Source organism: Silurus meridionalis, chromosome 15 (genome assembly GCF_014805685.1).
Source record: "Silurus meridionalis isolate SWU-2019-XX chromosome 15, ASM1480568v1, whole genome shotgun sequence".
NCBI lineage: Eukaryota > Metazoa > Chordata > Actinopteri > Siluriformes > Siluridae > Silurus > Silurus meridionalis.
The window spans coordinates 16902478-16920333 of NC_060898.1; the positions used below are offsets into that span (position 1 = coordinate 16902478).

General features: G+C 33.8%; 1 protein-coding gene across 3 annotated transcripts; it reads right to left on the reverse strand.

Annotated features, from left to right (window-relative positions):
- Positions 1–265: 265 nt before the first annotated feature.
- st14b (ST14 transmembrane serine protease matriptase b) lies at positions 266–15030 on the reverse strand. Of its 3 annotated transcripts, none has more exons than XM_046868610.1 (20): positions 14931–15030; positions 14497–14542; positions 13527–13716; positions 13323–13450; positions 12901–12971; positions 12209–12396; positions 11431–11466; positions 11015–11249; positions 10257–10399; positions 10062–10159; positions 9869–9978; positions 8674–8807; positions 8446–8550; positions 5250–5357; positions 5055–5171; positions 4647–4769; positions 4057–4234; positions 2641–2918; positions 868–1001; positions 266–772 (listed from the first exon to the last, which is right to left on the reverse strand). In XM_046868610.1, the coding sequence occupies exons 2-20, from the start codon at positions 14539–14541 to the stop codon at positions 608–610; spliced, it is 2586 nt and encodes an 861-aa protein (XP_046724566.1). In that variant the 5' UTR covers position 14542; positions 14931–15030; the 3' UTR covers positions 266–607. The 3 variants fall into 3 exon arrangements, with proteins under 3 accessions (XP_046724566.1, XP_046724567.1, XP_046724568.1); XM_046868611.1 differs by having other exon boundaries at positions 14926–14998; XM_046868612.1 differs by lacking the exon at positions 14931–15030 and adding an exon at positions 14652–14703.
- Between the last annotated feature and the right edge of the window lie 2826 nt (positions 15031–17856).

Sequence of the window (17856 nt, forward strand, 5' to 3'; positions counted from 1 at the left end):
CTTCCTAACGCAACCCTCCCCAATTTATCCGGGCTTGGGACCGGCACTGAGAGTGGCTGGGGTTGGTTCCCTATATAACTACCGAAAATGAATAACCAGTTTTTTAAATAACAGATTCATGCAGATTAATCTGTTAATAATAACAGATACATATATAAACATATAAATGTACTCATCTTCTTTTCACATGTTCTCCAATTATTAAGACATGTACAAGACAAGACATGTACTCAGAACCAATAGTTTATTTGAAATAATACACTAATAAAACATTTCTCATGTGATATAAATTGATTTAAGACTTGGTGCATCAGTAAAAAAAAAAAGTTTATTAATTTATATTTTTAATAAAAATAGTGAAACAGAAACATTAAACGCATGTTAATAAAATTACATTTAAAGTCTGATTTGAAGTTATTAACGTGTTAATTTTGAAAGCCCTAATATGTATATAACAAATTACATACAATGAAAAACAACTGACATACAAATACAAATAAAAACAGCTTAATAGCAAAGATAAAACTTTTTTGTGGATTTGGTGGAATTGGACTGAAATGTGTATCTGGAAGTAAGTGAGATTGGTCAGAATTCACAAAAGTACATTTTAAACCTTAATATTCTCTCTGATCCAGCTGCTATACTTGGCGACATGTGTGTAAATTCCAGGCTTCCCCTTTCGGCCACAGCCTTCACCCCAGCTAACAACCCCGACAAGGAAAAAGTGACCAGATTCGGGGTCTACAAAGGACATGGGTCCACCTGAGTCACCCTGAGAATGGAGAGAGGAATTATAATATTATAATATTAGCAGATTTAATGCACTTTTAAAAAGCAATAAAGGAAAAAGCAGTTGCATTGCTCTACCTGACAAGCATCCACTCCTCCAGTCAGAATTCCAGCACAGATCATCTGTGGCGTGACCATATCTTTAAGCAGCTGATTGCAGACTGTTTCGTTGATGATACGCACCTTGGCTTCTTGCAGCACTGTCGCTAAACCTGAACCAAGAGCAAACACAAAGGGAAAATATATTTTAGGCACAATTCTACTGAAACATTCCTGTGTGTTTCAGCTAATAATAGAATATATTTAAGTGTGTACAGGGAGCAAATACAGCTGTGAAAAAGTACAGCTGTGTTTTTGCAACTGTCACAAAATGGTCAAACTGTGCACAGATCCTAATACTATCTGAAGTTCTTATACTATAGAACATAGTAGTATATCCTACAGTATGTTTATTGTTTGCTTTTATAACTACATATCTATCCTAGTATCCTCTAAGACGTTTTTAGATCTCCTCATTCCTTCATTACCTCACACGTTCTTCCAGACTAACCTGTTTTACACTCCCCCTTTTCAAATCAGCTCTACAGATGAAATTATTTCCCAAGTGTTTTTAGCGTTTATTTTGTCTTATGAACAGGATTTTTTCCTTGTTGCAAAAATATTCAAGGAACAGGATTATCTCGTAGCAGGACAAATACTTTAACCTTATCAGGGTTTAAGTTGGTCCAGAAGAAGGACCCATTTTTTTTATGTTTTCAAAACAAACAGGTGGGTGGATTAGCAACCCTAAATTACCCACAACTGTGAATGCTTGTCAATGGTGTCTTGTGATGCATTGGTGTCCCATCCTGGGTGTAATCTAATAACACACCCTGTGATTCACCACAACCCTGACCAGCATAAAGTGGTTACTGAAGACAATAAACAAGGAAACTTGTGCTTCTTTATACATGATCATTTAATTTAAAGAATTCCTATACACAATCTCAGTTCTCAACCACTCACAATCACAATCATTGCAAATTATCATTAAAAAGCTCACTTTAACTATAAATTGGGACTTTGGCTAATATAAAAAAAAGAAATCTATTGAGTATCCTAGCAGGTGTTTCTATGAGAATTGGTGTTTAGTGTTTTATAGTTATTTTCATTAACCTCTTGTATTGCTTTTAAAACCCATTAAAAGGCCTGTTGTAAATACCTGTCTTCTGCATTTTCTACGAATGCAGATATATGGCAATGATCATGAGGGCAGCATAAAGGTTTAAGAGAAGGAGGTCATGCAGAAGTCATGAGTGTGTTGAGCAATTTGACTGATGGACAGCAATCGTTTGGCAATGGTGTTCCGTTTTGTGATCGCCACATAAAATCCAGACGAGCAGCTGAGTAAATGCACAACACCGCTTCAGCACATGCACACAATGTCATGTGTCAGGCATAAACCAGGCTCCTTTACTTCTACTCCTTTACCTGGCCTGGGCTGTTTTCCAATAACAGCATGTCCTGTCATGTTTTATTTTATACCATACAAAGCTGGATGTTACAGCAGAAAGTTTTCAAACACACACACACACAGTCCTTTGGAAAAGTGTGTTTAGAAATGTGACTTCACTCTTCCTACTACACTGCTAATATCAGTATTAAACTTCTTACATCATAAAATGTTCAGGAATGTTCTAGAATGTTCTAGTTAATCAGGAATTTAGTGTGTCATGGTCAAGGCTTGGGGTTGCAAAAATTGTATAATGTTATTTTGGAATAATCTGCCCTAAATCTTTCCAGGTTTAATAGTAATTAACAATTTGCTCAGTCCATTACATGCATACATTCTTTTAAAGTATTTATACTTACGTCCCTCCTCTCTGATTTTCCCCCATCCTGTAATCCACACAGACTGGCCTGCAGGCAACATGTATGTGGCTGCAGGAAGGCAGATAGGCCAGATGTGCTGGCCAAGGGTGACAGGACTGTCCAGCTCCATCAGAGCAATGTCATTATTGTGGCCCATGGGGTTGTACTCTGGATGACAGATGATCTGCTTCACATTTTTATGCTGTATCTTGGGTGAGTTGAAATCACCCTGGCTGTGCAGCCCCAGGTACACATCCCACTGGTCTGGCCCGGAATATCTGTATAGATTTGTTATAAATTAGCATATACTATATTGAATATCTAGTGAATAGATGCCTCACAGACATAATAAATAAATGTATAAAAAGCACGAAAAGTGTACTTCTAAATAAACCAATTAACATTGAATACAAATATTCTCTGATTACGTAATTCGCATGAAAGGTATGAGGTTGCAGTTTCTCTGGTATCACCTCATTAACCGTCCGTGTGGAAACATAGCTAATTTACGTAATTTAAAACACCATAATTACTTTAAAACGTTTACAAGAATATTTTGTCTTCATGCTCTATGTTGAGTTTGGTTTCACAAATAATAAACATACTACCGTAAAGCATTAATATTTCTCCATGCCAATGTGGATTAGAGTATTAAAAAATTGGAAAGTATTAATTTTAGGTACATTTAGACCAGATAAAAATGGACGATTAATTGCGAGTTAACTCTCGACAATCATGCAATTAATCACAATTGAATATATGTAATCAATTGACAGCCCTGATATTAATATGATGTGATGTCCAGTTACCAGCTTGACTCTAAAACAGGTAGTAGTAATGGCTACTTTTTTACTTAAGTACATGTCAGAGCCCAAACAACTTTACTTTAACTTGAGTAAAAAAGTATAGTCAGTACTTCAACTTTTACCCAAATATTTACCCAAATGTTTTCTATACTATTTTTACGGTACATTTATCTCATCCATACAGCTGAGCAGTTGAGCATTATGGCATAGCACTTACAGCTTGGCATTGCTAGGATTTGAACTTAACACCAAAAAAAAAAAACTAACAATGGCAAATTTCATTGTATCAACAAAACAAAATGCCTCACAGCATGCTGTTATTTAAAAATAAAAATGGGTTGATAAGAGCAAATCCACTCCATTTACTTCACACTATCCTGTTTTTGATTATTTTCATGCAACAGCATTTTCTTATTAATATTTCTTACTTATTTTATTTCAGCATTTATTATTATTTCCAAAATCAATTTTTAATTCTTATTTCTTTCATCTTTGTTCCTATTTTAGAGTGTCTCTAACACCCAAGGCATAATTTCAATAGGGCTTTGCTGAAGAAAAATAAGTAAAGAAAGGAAATGAATAAACTTAAAGCAGGATAGATTATATGTACCTGTCAGGCTCGTGAATACAGTGTGCAGCGGTTACTAGCCAGCGATCGCTGATCAGCGAGGCTCCACACACATGAGCCATGCCTACTAGGTGAAGGCTAACCTGCCAGGGCCAACTGCCTTCCTTGGCATCCTCACCACCCACAATCTGAGAGGACTGGTATGGCCTCGTTCCACATTCTGCAGAAAAATCAGCACAAACACATAACTATTCAGAGCACATGGTGAATATCAGAATCTGTAGATTCCCAATATTTATGATATTTGGTGTGTATATATATATATATATATATATATATATATATATATATATATATATATATATATATATATATATACACACACACACATTTTTATTTTATTACTACTTATATTTGGTATATATATATATATATATATATATATATATATATATATATATATATATATATATATATATACTAAAGACATTAACCACTGGTAAAGTGGTTTGAGGTGTTTTTATTTACAGTGTGTAAGTATATCAATACTATATCTGGCCACAAATGCAGGTGGCACTAAAGTTGTTATGAATCAATTATGTTGCTTATTAAAATGCTAAAACTAAACTTACCGCAGCCTTCTTCATCAGAACCATCCTCACAATCTTTGTGCCCATCGCATTGTGGGTTCTGTTTGCTGATGCACTTGTTGTCCTTACATTTAAATGTAAACTCAGAGCAGGTGAGGACAATAGCTGTACATACAGGACAACAGTTATAACCAGCTCCTTATTATCTACCCACAGACACCAAATCATGTGACATGTAAGTTGTAGACAGAATGTATTATCTTAAATAGTTTACAATTCCTGGATCTTCCGCAACTTCAGCTTACTCAAATTAAACCTATCAGCTCTACTCCAAATCTCTCTCTGAGCTCCTGAGCCCTATACTACTAAAGCAAACCAGGTACTTCACCAAACACCAACAAAAAGCTGAAAGATGAAAAATAAACACCCCAAAAAATGTGTTGGACTCACATTTGGAGCATTTGGATTCATCTGTACCATCCTCACAGTCATTATGTCCATCACACCTCTTTTGCTCAGGGATACAGTGGCCATTCCGACAGGCTATTTCCCCAGGTTTACAGTTTTCTGCAGACAGGGCAAACTATAAATTCTTAATAATCTGTATGTTTTTGTGTAAATTTTATGTTTCAGTTTGACTCTTACCACAGTTCTCCTCGTCTGTATTGTCACCACAGTCATTTACTTTGTCACATTGCCAGTATTTGGGCTTGCAGAAGCCATTCTTGCATTTGATGTAAGAATCACTACAGACTGCGTTAAGGGAGTAAAAGCAGATCTGAGGTGAAAAACATCTTTTTGCAGCAGATTTTTGCATCAGACATTGACAATGCTATACATAAAATTTCCATTATGACCAATGGTCTGATCCATGGTCAGTTCTGATTGTCATCAAGTCAGATGGTGTGCATTCAATCTGTAGAATGCACAGGTAGTCCCAGCCAGTTTAATCATCTTTCTAATATTAATGCACTGCCATATTGAAAATAGTAACCATAATAACATAGTCACAGTTACATACAGAGTCTGATATTTATTGTAAACATTTCCTAACTACCTAAATTGAATGATCTTATATGGGCAACATGGCAATTTTGTTAAATGAGCCAAGACTCGAGATGAATTCGATGAACAAAAGAAGATAACATTAAAAGAAGAAATGTAACAAAATGGCACAAGGAATTAACATCAACAGCTTCATTATCAGTAGACACATTTCACATAATTTACACATCATAATTCTCAATCTTTCTCTTTCTCTCACTCTTTTGTTCTCTAATTACTATTTATTAAAATTCACTTAAACATATAAGTGATTATAAAATAACTTATAAATATTATTTTTAGCCACTCAGTCACAGCAAAACTCAATGACAGCTTTTCAGTACTGACCATAGTATAAGACGTACAATTTATGGCTAGGTGTGTGATTTTAATGCCATAGATTATCCAATAATTAACATTATTTACTGCATTAGGTAAAAGCAAAATTTAATGAACTTCAACAATAATAATTAAAAGTAAAGTAATTTGTAAAAAGGTCACTTTTCTTATCACATGGTTTGTCTCTGAATGGAGATATACCCTAAAATAATGAATATATCTATCTATTAGAAGTGGTTCAAATTCTAATATAGTCTCAGTTAATTCAACATGTTATTACTGATGGATATTACACTTAATCCAATACAATTTATTTCAAGGTAAATATGTGTTTAAATGGTGTTTGCTGGTAGCACTGGAAAATATAATATACTTTTAAATTGATCCTCAAAGCTCCAGTGTTGAACTAAAGAAGCAAACTTCAGATAATAACATATCTCGACTGATTATGAACATTTAAATTATTATTATTAGGGTTAATATTGTTTCTTTCATTTAAAAGTTTAGAATCTTAACAAACCACAGTTCTTCTCATCACTCATGTCTTCACAGTCATCATAGCCATCACATCGCAGCTCCTGAGAAATGCAGGCATTGTTTTCACAGCGAATTTTTAGAACAACCTACATGTTAAAAGACGAGTATATTTATACCATTACGAATATTACAATTGTATGTTTCTTTTCAGGCATAGTAATGTCATTTAAGTTAAAAAAATGCACATTTAAAAGAACCAATGGACCTACGATCCGAGGGTGAGAAGGCCTCAAACTCTGCAGAGAAGCCCTTGTCTACATAAGACAGGTCAGACAAGAATTTTATGTCTGCCTTATTAGACTTGATGATGATGGGTACATTGTCAGTTTTTCTACCACACATCCTTGAACATAAAAGATTGAATATATTACTTAACAAAATTATGGGGAAATGCAAGAACACTTATGAATATAAAACCATTACAGTTTTAATATCTATATGAACTTTGGCATTAATACACAATAAGTACCATTAAGTACACTGGTGTTACTGGGTAGTTTTTATTTAGAAGGAAACAAGTAAGACAAATAATAAACACCTGCATTAATACTGTCATGTTCTCTGTGAGTAAAATGAAATTAATCTAAATTAGCATGTCTGTGGCTGTTACCTGGCAAAATTCAGAACTGAGACTGTAAATCAAATTACCACTTTTACACCTGAGTTCAGGAACTTTTAGGGCAATTTACTATTTACTATTACTATTTCCAACCATTGTTCCTATTGCAACAGCTTACACAGAGATTGTTAGTGATTAAAAAATGCATTTTATGTAATTTTGTGTATGTTGTGTTTTCTGTAAGGAGATGCTTATTGTCTATTAGACATGGTCCTAACATTTAAGTTTAAGTTTTAGCCATAGAAGGGCTTCAGGAAAAAAAATACTAGAGGCTAGTAAGGGCTGCCGGAATGTAGGTAACTTTTTTCACAGATGCATTAAAATGTGATTATGAACATGCAGATAATGTAAAATTATCACCAAACTAACTTTTAGGGTGGTACAGTGGGATATAAAGCCCCAGTCAAAAGTTTGGACTCATCCACTATTTCAGTGATTTTTAACACTGACATTAATACTGAACACATCTCAACTATGAAGAAAACATGTATGCAGTAATGTAGCAAACAAAATGTGTTAAATAACCCATAATGTTATATATTTTAAACATTAAAAGAAGAAATGTAACAAAATGGCACAAGGAATTAACATCAACAGCTTCATTATCAGTAGACACATTTCACATAATTTACACATCATAATTCTCAATCTTTCTCTTTCTCTCACTCTTTTGTTCTCTAATTACTATTTATTAAAATTCACTTAAACATATAAGTGATTATAAAATAACTTATAAATATTATTTTTAGCCACTCAGTCACAGCAAAACTCAATGACAGCTTTTCAGTACTGACCATAGTATAAGGCGTACAATTTATGGCTAGGTGTGTGATTTTAATGCCAAAGATTATCCAATTATTAACATTATTTACTGCATTAGGTAAAAGCAAAATTTCATGAACTTCAACAATAATAATTAAAATTAAAGTAATTTGTAAAAAGGTCACTTTTCTTATCACATGGTTTGTCTCTGAATAGAGATATACCCTAAAATAATGAATATATCTATCTATTAGAAGTGGTTCAAATTCTAATATAGTCTCAGTTAATTCAACATGTTATTACTGATGGATATTACACTTAATCCAATACAATTTATTTCAAGGTAAATATGTGTTTAAATGGTGTTTGCTGGTAGCACTGGAAAATATAATATACTTTTAAATTGATCCTCAAAGCTCCAGTGTTGAACTAAAGAAGCAAACTTCAGATAATAACATATCTCGACTGATTATGAACATTTAAATGATTATTAGGGTTAATATTGTTTCTTTCATTTAAAAGTTTAGAATCTGAACAAACCACAGTTCCTCTCGTCACTCATGTCTTCACAGTCATCATAGCCATCACATCGCAGCTCCTGAGAAATGCAGGCATTGTTTTCACAGCGGAATTTTTTAGAACAACCTACATGTTAAAAGACGAGTATATTTATACCATTACGAATATTACAATTGTATGTTTCTTTTCAGGCATAGTAATGTCATTTAAGTTAAAAAAATGCACATTTAAAAGAACCAATGGACCTACGATCCGAGGGTGAGAAGGCCTCAAACTCTGCAGAGAAGCCCTTGTCTACATAAGACAGGTCAGACAAGAATTTTATGTCTGCCTTATTAGACTTGATGATGATGGGTACATTGTCAGTTTTTCTACCACACATCCTTGAACATAAAAGATTGAATATATTACTTAACAAAATTATGGGGAAATGCAAGAACACTTATGAATATAAAACCATTACAGTTTTAATATCTATATGAACTTTGGCATTAATACACAATAAGTACCATTAAGTACACTGGTGTTACTGGGTAGTTTTTATTTAGAAGGAAACAAGTAAGACAAATAATAAACACCTGCATTAATACTGTCATGTTCTCTGTGAGTAAAATGAAATTAATCTAAATTAGCATGTCTGTGGCTGTTACCTGGCAAAATTCAGAACTGAGACTGTAAATCAAATTACCACTTTTACACCTGAGTTCAGGAACTTTTAGGGCAATTTACTATTTACTATTACTATTTCCAACCATTGTTCCTATTGCAACAGCTTACACAGAGATTGTTAGTGATTAAAAAATGCATTTTATGTAATTTTGTGTATGTTGTGTTTTCTGTAAGGAGATGCTTATTGTCTATTAGACATGGTCCTAACATTTAAGTTTAAGTTTTAGCCATAGAAGGGCTTCAGGAAAAAAAATACTAGAGGCTAGTAAGGGCTGCCGGAATGTAGGTAACTTTTTTCACAGATGCATTAAAATGTGATTATGAACATGCAGATAATGTAAAATTATCACCAAACTAACTTTTAGGGTGGTACAGTGGGATATAAAGCCCCAGTCAAAAGTTTGGACTCATCCACTATTTCAGTGATTTTTAACACTGACATTAATACTGAACACATCTCAACTATGAAGAAAACATGTATGCAGTAATGTAGCAAACAAAAATGTGTTAAATAACCCATAATGTTATATATTTTAAACATAAAAAAGTAGCAAAATATATCTTTGATGACTACTTGGCAAAATCATGGCATTCTCTCATCAGATTTACAAGGTCAACTTCAACAATCTTCAGAGTAGCCACCTTTTTCTGTAAAGACAGCTTTGCACACTCTTTCATTCTCTCAGCCTTTTGTCTTCATTCTCTTAGTCAGCCACCACTGAAAGAGATCTGGTACTGAATATATACTTTAAAAAATTTCAATTAAACATCTAACCTGTTGCCATTAATTTCCAGGTAGTCTTTAGTACAGTTTTCTGAACTCTGCTTTCGATCTTTCAGCGCAAATGTGTTCAAATTTACTCTGATGTGATTTTCCTTGGGAACCTGAGAAAGTGCATTCAGATAGATTAAGAGAAAAAAATTCATTTCTGTGATGCAGCACAATATGCAAAGGTAAGTTTTCTTACTTCAATATTCCAATAACACTTGCTCTGCGGAGGATAACTGGAAGGAAAACCTGGAGATGTGAACGTGCCTTTCATCCCTGTTAGTTTCCCACCACACCCTAAAAGATAAGATTAGACAGATTCTTGATAGTTAGAACTTCACAATATAATCAGAATGCTCTTCAGAGTATTCCTAGTATCAGCTTGTAACCGTACCTTGAATTTGTGCTGGTACCTGGGAGTAATTCGCGCTAAAGCCTGGGAAATTCTTCTCTTCATTTGTGATCAGAGTTACTAACATGACATTTGTGGAGGACAGGAAAGCCAGCTTATCATTTTGGGTGTACTGTCCACATTTCCTGCGTATACATGTAAGAAATTGTGGCAGTGATGATTCATAGAATAATAGTTATACACAATGCAGTTATAAGCAAGCAACCATATCCAAAATACATTCCTTGATTTCCAAGGAGAAACATCCTTTGCTAGGAACACAAAAATTATGTTTGTGATGATTTAACTTGTGCAAGTAAAAAAATAAAAGAATTCATCTGATACCTTAGAAACAAACAATTATAACTTAGGCCCCAGAAATGACCTAAATGTTATCTAAAGCACAGTCTGAACTCCAGACTATAAGTGCAAGCTCTGACTTCATCAATACGCTTCTCATAACTAAGGCAGAATTTGACCAGTTTGCTATTAATGAGGAAAGGAAAGAATTAAAATGTCATAGCTGTTAGCATTAGCACTAATGTCCCATTTTCCTGCTCTGTCATTTTCCTTTGTTTGACGATTAAAACCTGTTTTAGCAATGATCTTGACACATCAAACAGGTTTTCTCAATGATAAATTAAGGAGTGCTGCCATGTAAGGTTTCACTGAATCCTACTAATCCTGACTGATATCTTTCAGGCCCAGTCTATCACTGACACTAATTTCACTATTCCACTGAACACTGAGGGAATACTTACTCTGTCATGATTTGATTCTCATTGGGAATAAGAGAATCATACACCCTAATGAAGTCATTGTGGCACTCATTCTCCAAGTGTATGTCTGTAAACTCTAGCCGAATTCTGTGTTTAGGGTCAGCACGGAGCTGCCAATCAATGTAGGTGTTGGCAGGGTAGGAAGAATGAGGAAAGCCTGGAGACTGGATCTTGCCACTCTCACCCGCGCGAGCACGATAGGTTTGCTTCATGTGGCCTGATTTAATAACAAGCTTAGTCAATATTCGACATTAAAAGTGAAATTGTAAAAAATGTATATTTATATTTTTTTTATAATTTTATATATATATATATATATATATATATATATATATATATATATATATATATATATATATATATATATATATAATTAATAAAAAGAAGTAGTATATTACCTTTCATATTTGAAGTAATCAAGCGAGAATCTACAGCTGTGGCAAAGAATTTAAACAGTTTAAAAAAACAGCTTAAAAAAAATCCGCTTAATTTTCTTATGTCAATGTAGTGTCATAGAGTATAAAGCAACCAAAAAGAAATGGCTAAATCATAGAAAACAGCCAAATAAAATAACAAAATAATTTGTTAGTGATAACTTGACATTTAAAATAAAGTATAATGGCTTTTCAAATGTGTTGAAAAATGTGCAAAAAAGAACAAATGTGCATGTTTTATATATGTTAACAAAAATTTTGCTTTTGCTCTACACTCAGAACAGATGATAGATCAGACTTTCAGCTTTGATTTAATTTAGTTTAATATATCTGTTTCAATTCTTGCACTTTCCTAATAATTTGGAGGTCTGGCACCGATCTTTTTTAAATGGTTTCATATATCTAGTTGTAAATATCAGAAAATGAAAACTGAAATTTTTATCTATTGTCTCATATTCATCTTTTGATCTCAAACTTAAAAACGTTCAGTGTGTAACAAAAACAAAAGATTGATCGTTTCCATTCTGATACTTTTGGAAATGAGGGTATATGTAAAAGAAAAATGCAGTTCAGTGCCTGTAGCCTGTAGGGTAAGGTTTTCCAAGGAATAAACTTTCTTATGGCTTCTCCCATCAGGGGTTGCCACAGCGGACCATCCGCATGTTTGATTTGGCACATGTTTTTACACTGGATTCCCTTCCTAACACAACCCTCATGAAAGTTGGAATGAAAGTTTAGTTACCTGCAGACATCATATTGTTGATAATCAGATCCTCAGAGGGAAAGTGGTTTAGTCTCAGCCTTCGTGTTTGTCCAGGTTCAGTGGTAACCATTAAGGACTCAATGGATTCATCCACCGCAGATACCTGATCCTCTGGCACATTGAACTCAGACATGTAGTAAGCTATAACACCACCATTATTGGACTCACTGAAACAGATAGTAAAATTTTGTTATTATTCTGAGGTTAAATGTTTTGTAAGAAATGTAAAAAAAAATTGAGAGAATAAAAATAATTGAGACAGCAAAAGAACTTTTTTTGTTCCACAATGTATCTAGATACTTTTTTAATCCAGACTATTAGACCATTGACAGCTGTTTTCAAGTGTAATTGATACATATATTGGGATTGTTCATACATTCCTTTCTTCCAATCAGTAAAATACACTAAACATGAAACAAATGAATTTAAAAGCTCAATTAACAACAGTGGACAATATGATTCAGGTTGCCATAGAACTAATTACAATAATCAGATGAACTGAAATTTAAAATTATATAATTATCACAGGTTTTTGAACATTTAATAATTGCAAGCTGCAATTATACACTGTACAATTAAATCTGTTTTAAATTATGCCACATTTTATATAGTAGGCCAAAATTCTGTAGTTGAATAATTGTACTGAAAAACAAAATTGTTAATTTTCATACCTGAAGGCTTGAACACTGGAGCTGACGTAATATTTGGCCAGTAATGGCAAATTTTTGTACATATTTTTCATCTGAAAGACATGAATATAGCCTAGACATTATAAGTATAGGATGGTGATGCACAAGGTAAACATTCCAGTAGTTACACTGCTGTACCTCTAGGTTTAAAGGTGTATGCATCTTTCTTTGGGATTGACTGGAGGTGTCATTCAGGCTGAGAGATTTTGAGTTCACCATGACCAGAATGGAGCAGTTAAAACTATCTTACTTATTTGGACTAGTACTACTATTATTATTATTCTTTTTTGTTAATGGCTACAAGTTACTCTGAATAAGCGAAACATCTACCAAATACTATAAATATAAAAAGGCAGGTGCTTAAAATGAAAATAAATCAGGATTAAATCGAATACATTACTCACTTGACTAGAAAGTTGAGAGGCTAGCTCATTATATTGAGTACTTCTGCTGTCCTCATAGGAGTCGATGTATCTCCTATTGCCGATGGTCAAAGAACCACTGAACACCTTTTTGACCCTTACATCTTTCACTGAGACAGAGAAACCAACTTTAGAAATATACATCAAGACCAGTGACTCTGCAAATAGTTTAGAGTGAATACTCACAGTGAAAGTTCCACACAAGAAGCCCTACTGTCAGTGCAGTGATTACTGCTAGTACAGTCAGTACAATTACTATGATTAATCTAATGCATCTCCTCATTTTCTTCTTCTCCACCTTGTCTTCCTTCACCTCCTTCACCTTCTCATCATCTGGATCAGGGAGAAACAGCTCCGATGGGTCAGAGGGGTCATCCTACAAAGGTGATGTAAATAATTATCAAATAAACAAGATAAACTAAACAAAAAGATTCAAGTTAGTATGTAAGACTTTACTAAAGATCATATTTACAGATGGAAGATAACTGCTCAAACACATACACACACACACACACACACACACACACACACACACACACACACACACACAGATCAAAATGGGTCAAAACAAAAAACTGGGTCAACATAATTCGAATACCATTGATAATTAGGTTTTGATTCCACACCCTTCTTTATACTTGTCATGTCACTTACATATTTTCAACTCTTAATAAAATTGTAATGAGACTTATTTTACATTATTCATAGTTCTTGAGGTGTTCGTGAACTAATAAACTAATACCTCAATGTTATGGTTATATTATGAATACATGATACAATAATATTGTAACAAATTTAAAAATCACATATCTATGGTCATCCTTGGAACACACATGCTGAGGTAATTCTAAATAACAAGTGAATAATATAATCAACGACAATGCTCTCCAGAAGTGGACACAAATTGACTGTCATTGTTGCAGTATTACCAAGTAATATTATTCAATACAATTATTATCCTATGCATGAAGGTATGTACTACAGAAAACTTTATTTAAATTTTAGTTGCAAGAACTGTAGAAGTTGTATGCCGGAATATTCAGTAGTTAAATACTGAAACACAGAATTTAAATACATAGAGCAAAACTTATGTCAGTCATGACAGTGTGTTTATACTAGCATTACAATGAATTTAGTGCAATTGCATAAAGCATACCAGGTTTTTCGAGCTGTATTCAGTTCCATTTCCATCAGCCTCCATTCTGTACAAGACAATAGAATTTAGAAATTTCTCACAATGTCGTTAGTTCGAAGCCAAAACAATTATAAATATATATAAAAAAGCGAGTAAAACAAACAAAACTAGTGTACAACTGATTATTTCAGTCCTCTAATAAACCCGTAGAGTAGGTGAAGGTGTATCTGTGTTATAAACTTGTACAGCAGTGGCAAGGCGGGGCATAATTAGAACTGTCAAAACACACACACACACACACACACACACACACACACACACACACACACAAAATGTCACCCTGAATCTTTTATTTAATCAATTATTTTTAACACAATTTCCTATAACAGTAGCTCTAACAACAATACCACAGTATGCTATGTAAATGTTAACAGAGCTACTGTTCTGTACCTTACTGTACTGTATGTCCTCGCCCTCAGGGCTCACTCAAGTCGGTGTTACCTTCTGGTGCCTTGCATGTTAGTTTTGCTGTCATAACTAGTCTTACTGGAGTCCCTAGTTGCACTCTGCACACAATGTACAGTACTGTGATAAAGCCTTAGGCACATAAAAAGAAATAGTAAAAATGAAGATGACTAGATGAATAGTATGATGAAATGACGTGCATAAAATAAAAAACAATCAATATTTGGTGATGATTCATTAATTTAATTGTAGTCGCTGGTACAATTGGTACATTTATTTAAGAGAATTTGACAAAGTTTTACTGAGCATTGTCAGATTAGACAGGTATTTTACTGAGATATGTCAGATTAGACAGGTATTTCACATTCTGTAAAGCTGTATATAAAATGCTATAGTAATAAAATGTAAGTGAAATAAATTTTCACACACACAAACAGGTCTCTTTATTTAACAAATAGATGCATAGTTTAATGTCACAAAGTAGACAAACTATAAGATTTCAAACTAGAAATACAATTTTTACCTTGGTGATGCACAGAGCTTGAACCCCTAACCTTGTGGAGACCTGCTGATCAGTAAACCAACAACTTAACCACTGAGCTACCACTTCCCACTTGGGAAAGCACTCAATAGGCCTAATAACCAACATGACTTCCTTTCCAGACTTCAACACCATGTACTTCTGTCTGGACTGCGGCTAATTGGAACCAACTTCACCACAACCTGTGCTGTAAAGACTTCCTGACAATCCTTCTTGTGTAAAACTATTGAAACCTTACTGCAAAACTTACTTTATTACAAGTTATAAGTCACCAATTCCAATATGACAATTAAAATGTAGAGTATGTGATTTGAACAGTACTTGAGTATTTAACTCATATTAAACATAGGCCAAACGAGTCTTTAAAAAAATTGATGTAGAGTTTAATGTCAGAAAGTAGACAAATTATTAGTATTCGATGGACAAAGAAAAATGAAGTAACTAATGTTAGATAAAGTAAAACCACATTTTTAGAGCTGACTGATTCAATACACCACCCAGTTTTGGACAGGGGCAATATTTTTATTCAACCTTAACAAAGGCTGCTTCTTCAACAAAGGTGCAGAATGTAATTGCTATCAGCCATAGTAAATAAAAGTATAGTGGAGTAACAAGTACCTATAATGAATCAGAATTGTAGTTGAGACTAAAAATATTACATACATAATATAAGCAGATTTAGTACTGCTGCTCTGAGAGCAGCACATATACACTAATAGAAGCAGTAATATGAACATATTCAGTGCCACTGCTCTGAGCAGCACATATGCACTAATAATTGTAGCAAAACTAGCTACTAAAGTTTGACCGACGACATATCACAGAGATCTGAACCAGTTATTGTCGCTCATATCCGCGTCATAAACTGTGGACTAAGATTGGTAAAGTGCATGTTTTTTCCCAGTTACAAAAAAAGCAGGGAGATCGATGAAGGAGTCGAATCAAATGCATACGTTAGGCTATTTAAACAATGATTCTTTCCACCTTAAGTTTGTAATGTTCGGCAGTTATCTCTGTAAATAACAGATGTTTTGAATTTAAACAAAACTTTTACAATTGTACTTAATTTTTTAATATTTGAGCTGCGAATGCACTGCTAATATAGCTGTTTAAAGGATTCCCTCTACTCCCACCTCTCCTTCAATTAAATTGGTTGAATCTTCAAACCAATCATTTTCTTTCGTTATCCTTTCTGCCCTCAGAACTAATTTGAGTAAGTAAAAATCCCCATCTGCAGATGTGACAGGTATGTCACATTGGTGTTATGCCCTATTGTGTATTGGAAGGGGATAATAAAAGAGTAAGAACAGATTAAAATTTGTTGTTCAATTTTTATTTTTTTTGAATGTCAGTAGGAAGACATTATTATATATAGAAATATTCCTCCAAAGTTAATATTTTATGCATGTTTGTCTTTTAATGATACTAGTCTGTTTTCATGTAAAGTGAATGAGTCATTGCATCTATTATCGCCCCAGGCTTGCAGTTGCCCCAGGCTTGCACATCAGGGATAAATTCAAATATATTTATATATAAGTGTACTTTGTTTTATAATTCTTACATGCTATAGTAATACAATTGAATTGAATAAAATTTACACACACACACACACACACACACACACACACACACACACACACACACACACACACACACACCTCTGCTTGTCATTATTAATACCACTACCACCCTCTCCTGGAGAACATCTGAACAATCCTGGAAACACTCTTCTCGCGGAATTCCAGAGAAAACGTCACCAACTCCACTCTCACGATATTATTTCCCAGATATAAAATAAAACAAATGAGTTATTTAAACTAAGCAAGATAGTACATTTATGAAAACAGCCCCAATGCACATCTCTGCTATTGACTGCCAACTCACATCCTCATGCCTACCATCCAGAGACGAAAGAAAAAAATCAGTTTAGCTTCAGTTAACTTCAGAGTTCAGTATCAAATTTTTCTTTACATGGCAAAATCAGTGGATTTAATTTATTTAATATTTTTCAACTAAATTTGTTTGATAATTTTCAAACTCAATATTATTCCTACCACTAGAGGGTAGTGTAACTTTTTGGCCAGGTCGCCTTTCTACCTAGGATGTAGTTCTGCAAAAGTTACATGAGAGGATAGCACAGGTGCACAGGGACATTGTGAGACTGACAGGGAATAATCAGAGCCTACTGTAGATGTTAAAAGCATTGAGGAACAGCTGTGAAAGCTGAAGAATGAATGGAGTTATGTATCAAGGGATAAATTGCTGATTGTGAAATACAACTTGAACTTTCAAAAAAAAATAAACTTACAAACCTGGTAGGCTTAACCTGTCATGCCATTGCACATCATAAGCATTCAGTTACTGATCACCCATCT

Excerpts from the sequence above, each read along its gene's own strand:
- st14b (XM_046868610.1), bottom strand. The coding sequence starts at position 14,541 with ATGGAGGCTGATGGAAATGGAACTGAATACAGCTCGAAAAACCTG. Across the intron at positions 13,717-14,496 it reads AATACAGCTCGAAAAACCTG|GATGACCCCTCTGACCCATC; the intron begins GTATGCTTTATG and ends TCACCTTTGTAG. Across the intron at positions 11,250-11,430 it reads GATTACTTCAAATATGAAAG|GCCACATGAAGCAAACCTAT; the intron begins GTAATATACTAC and ends TTATTAAATCAG.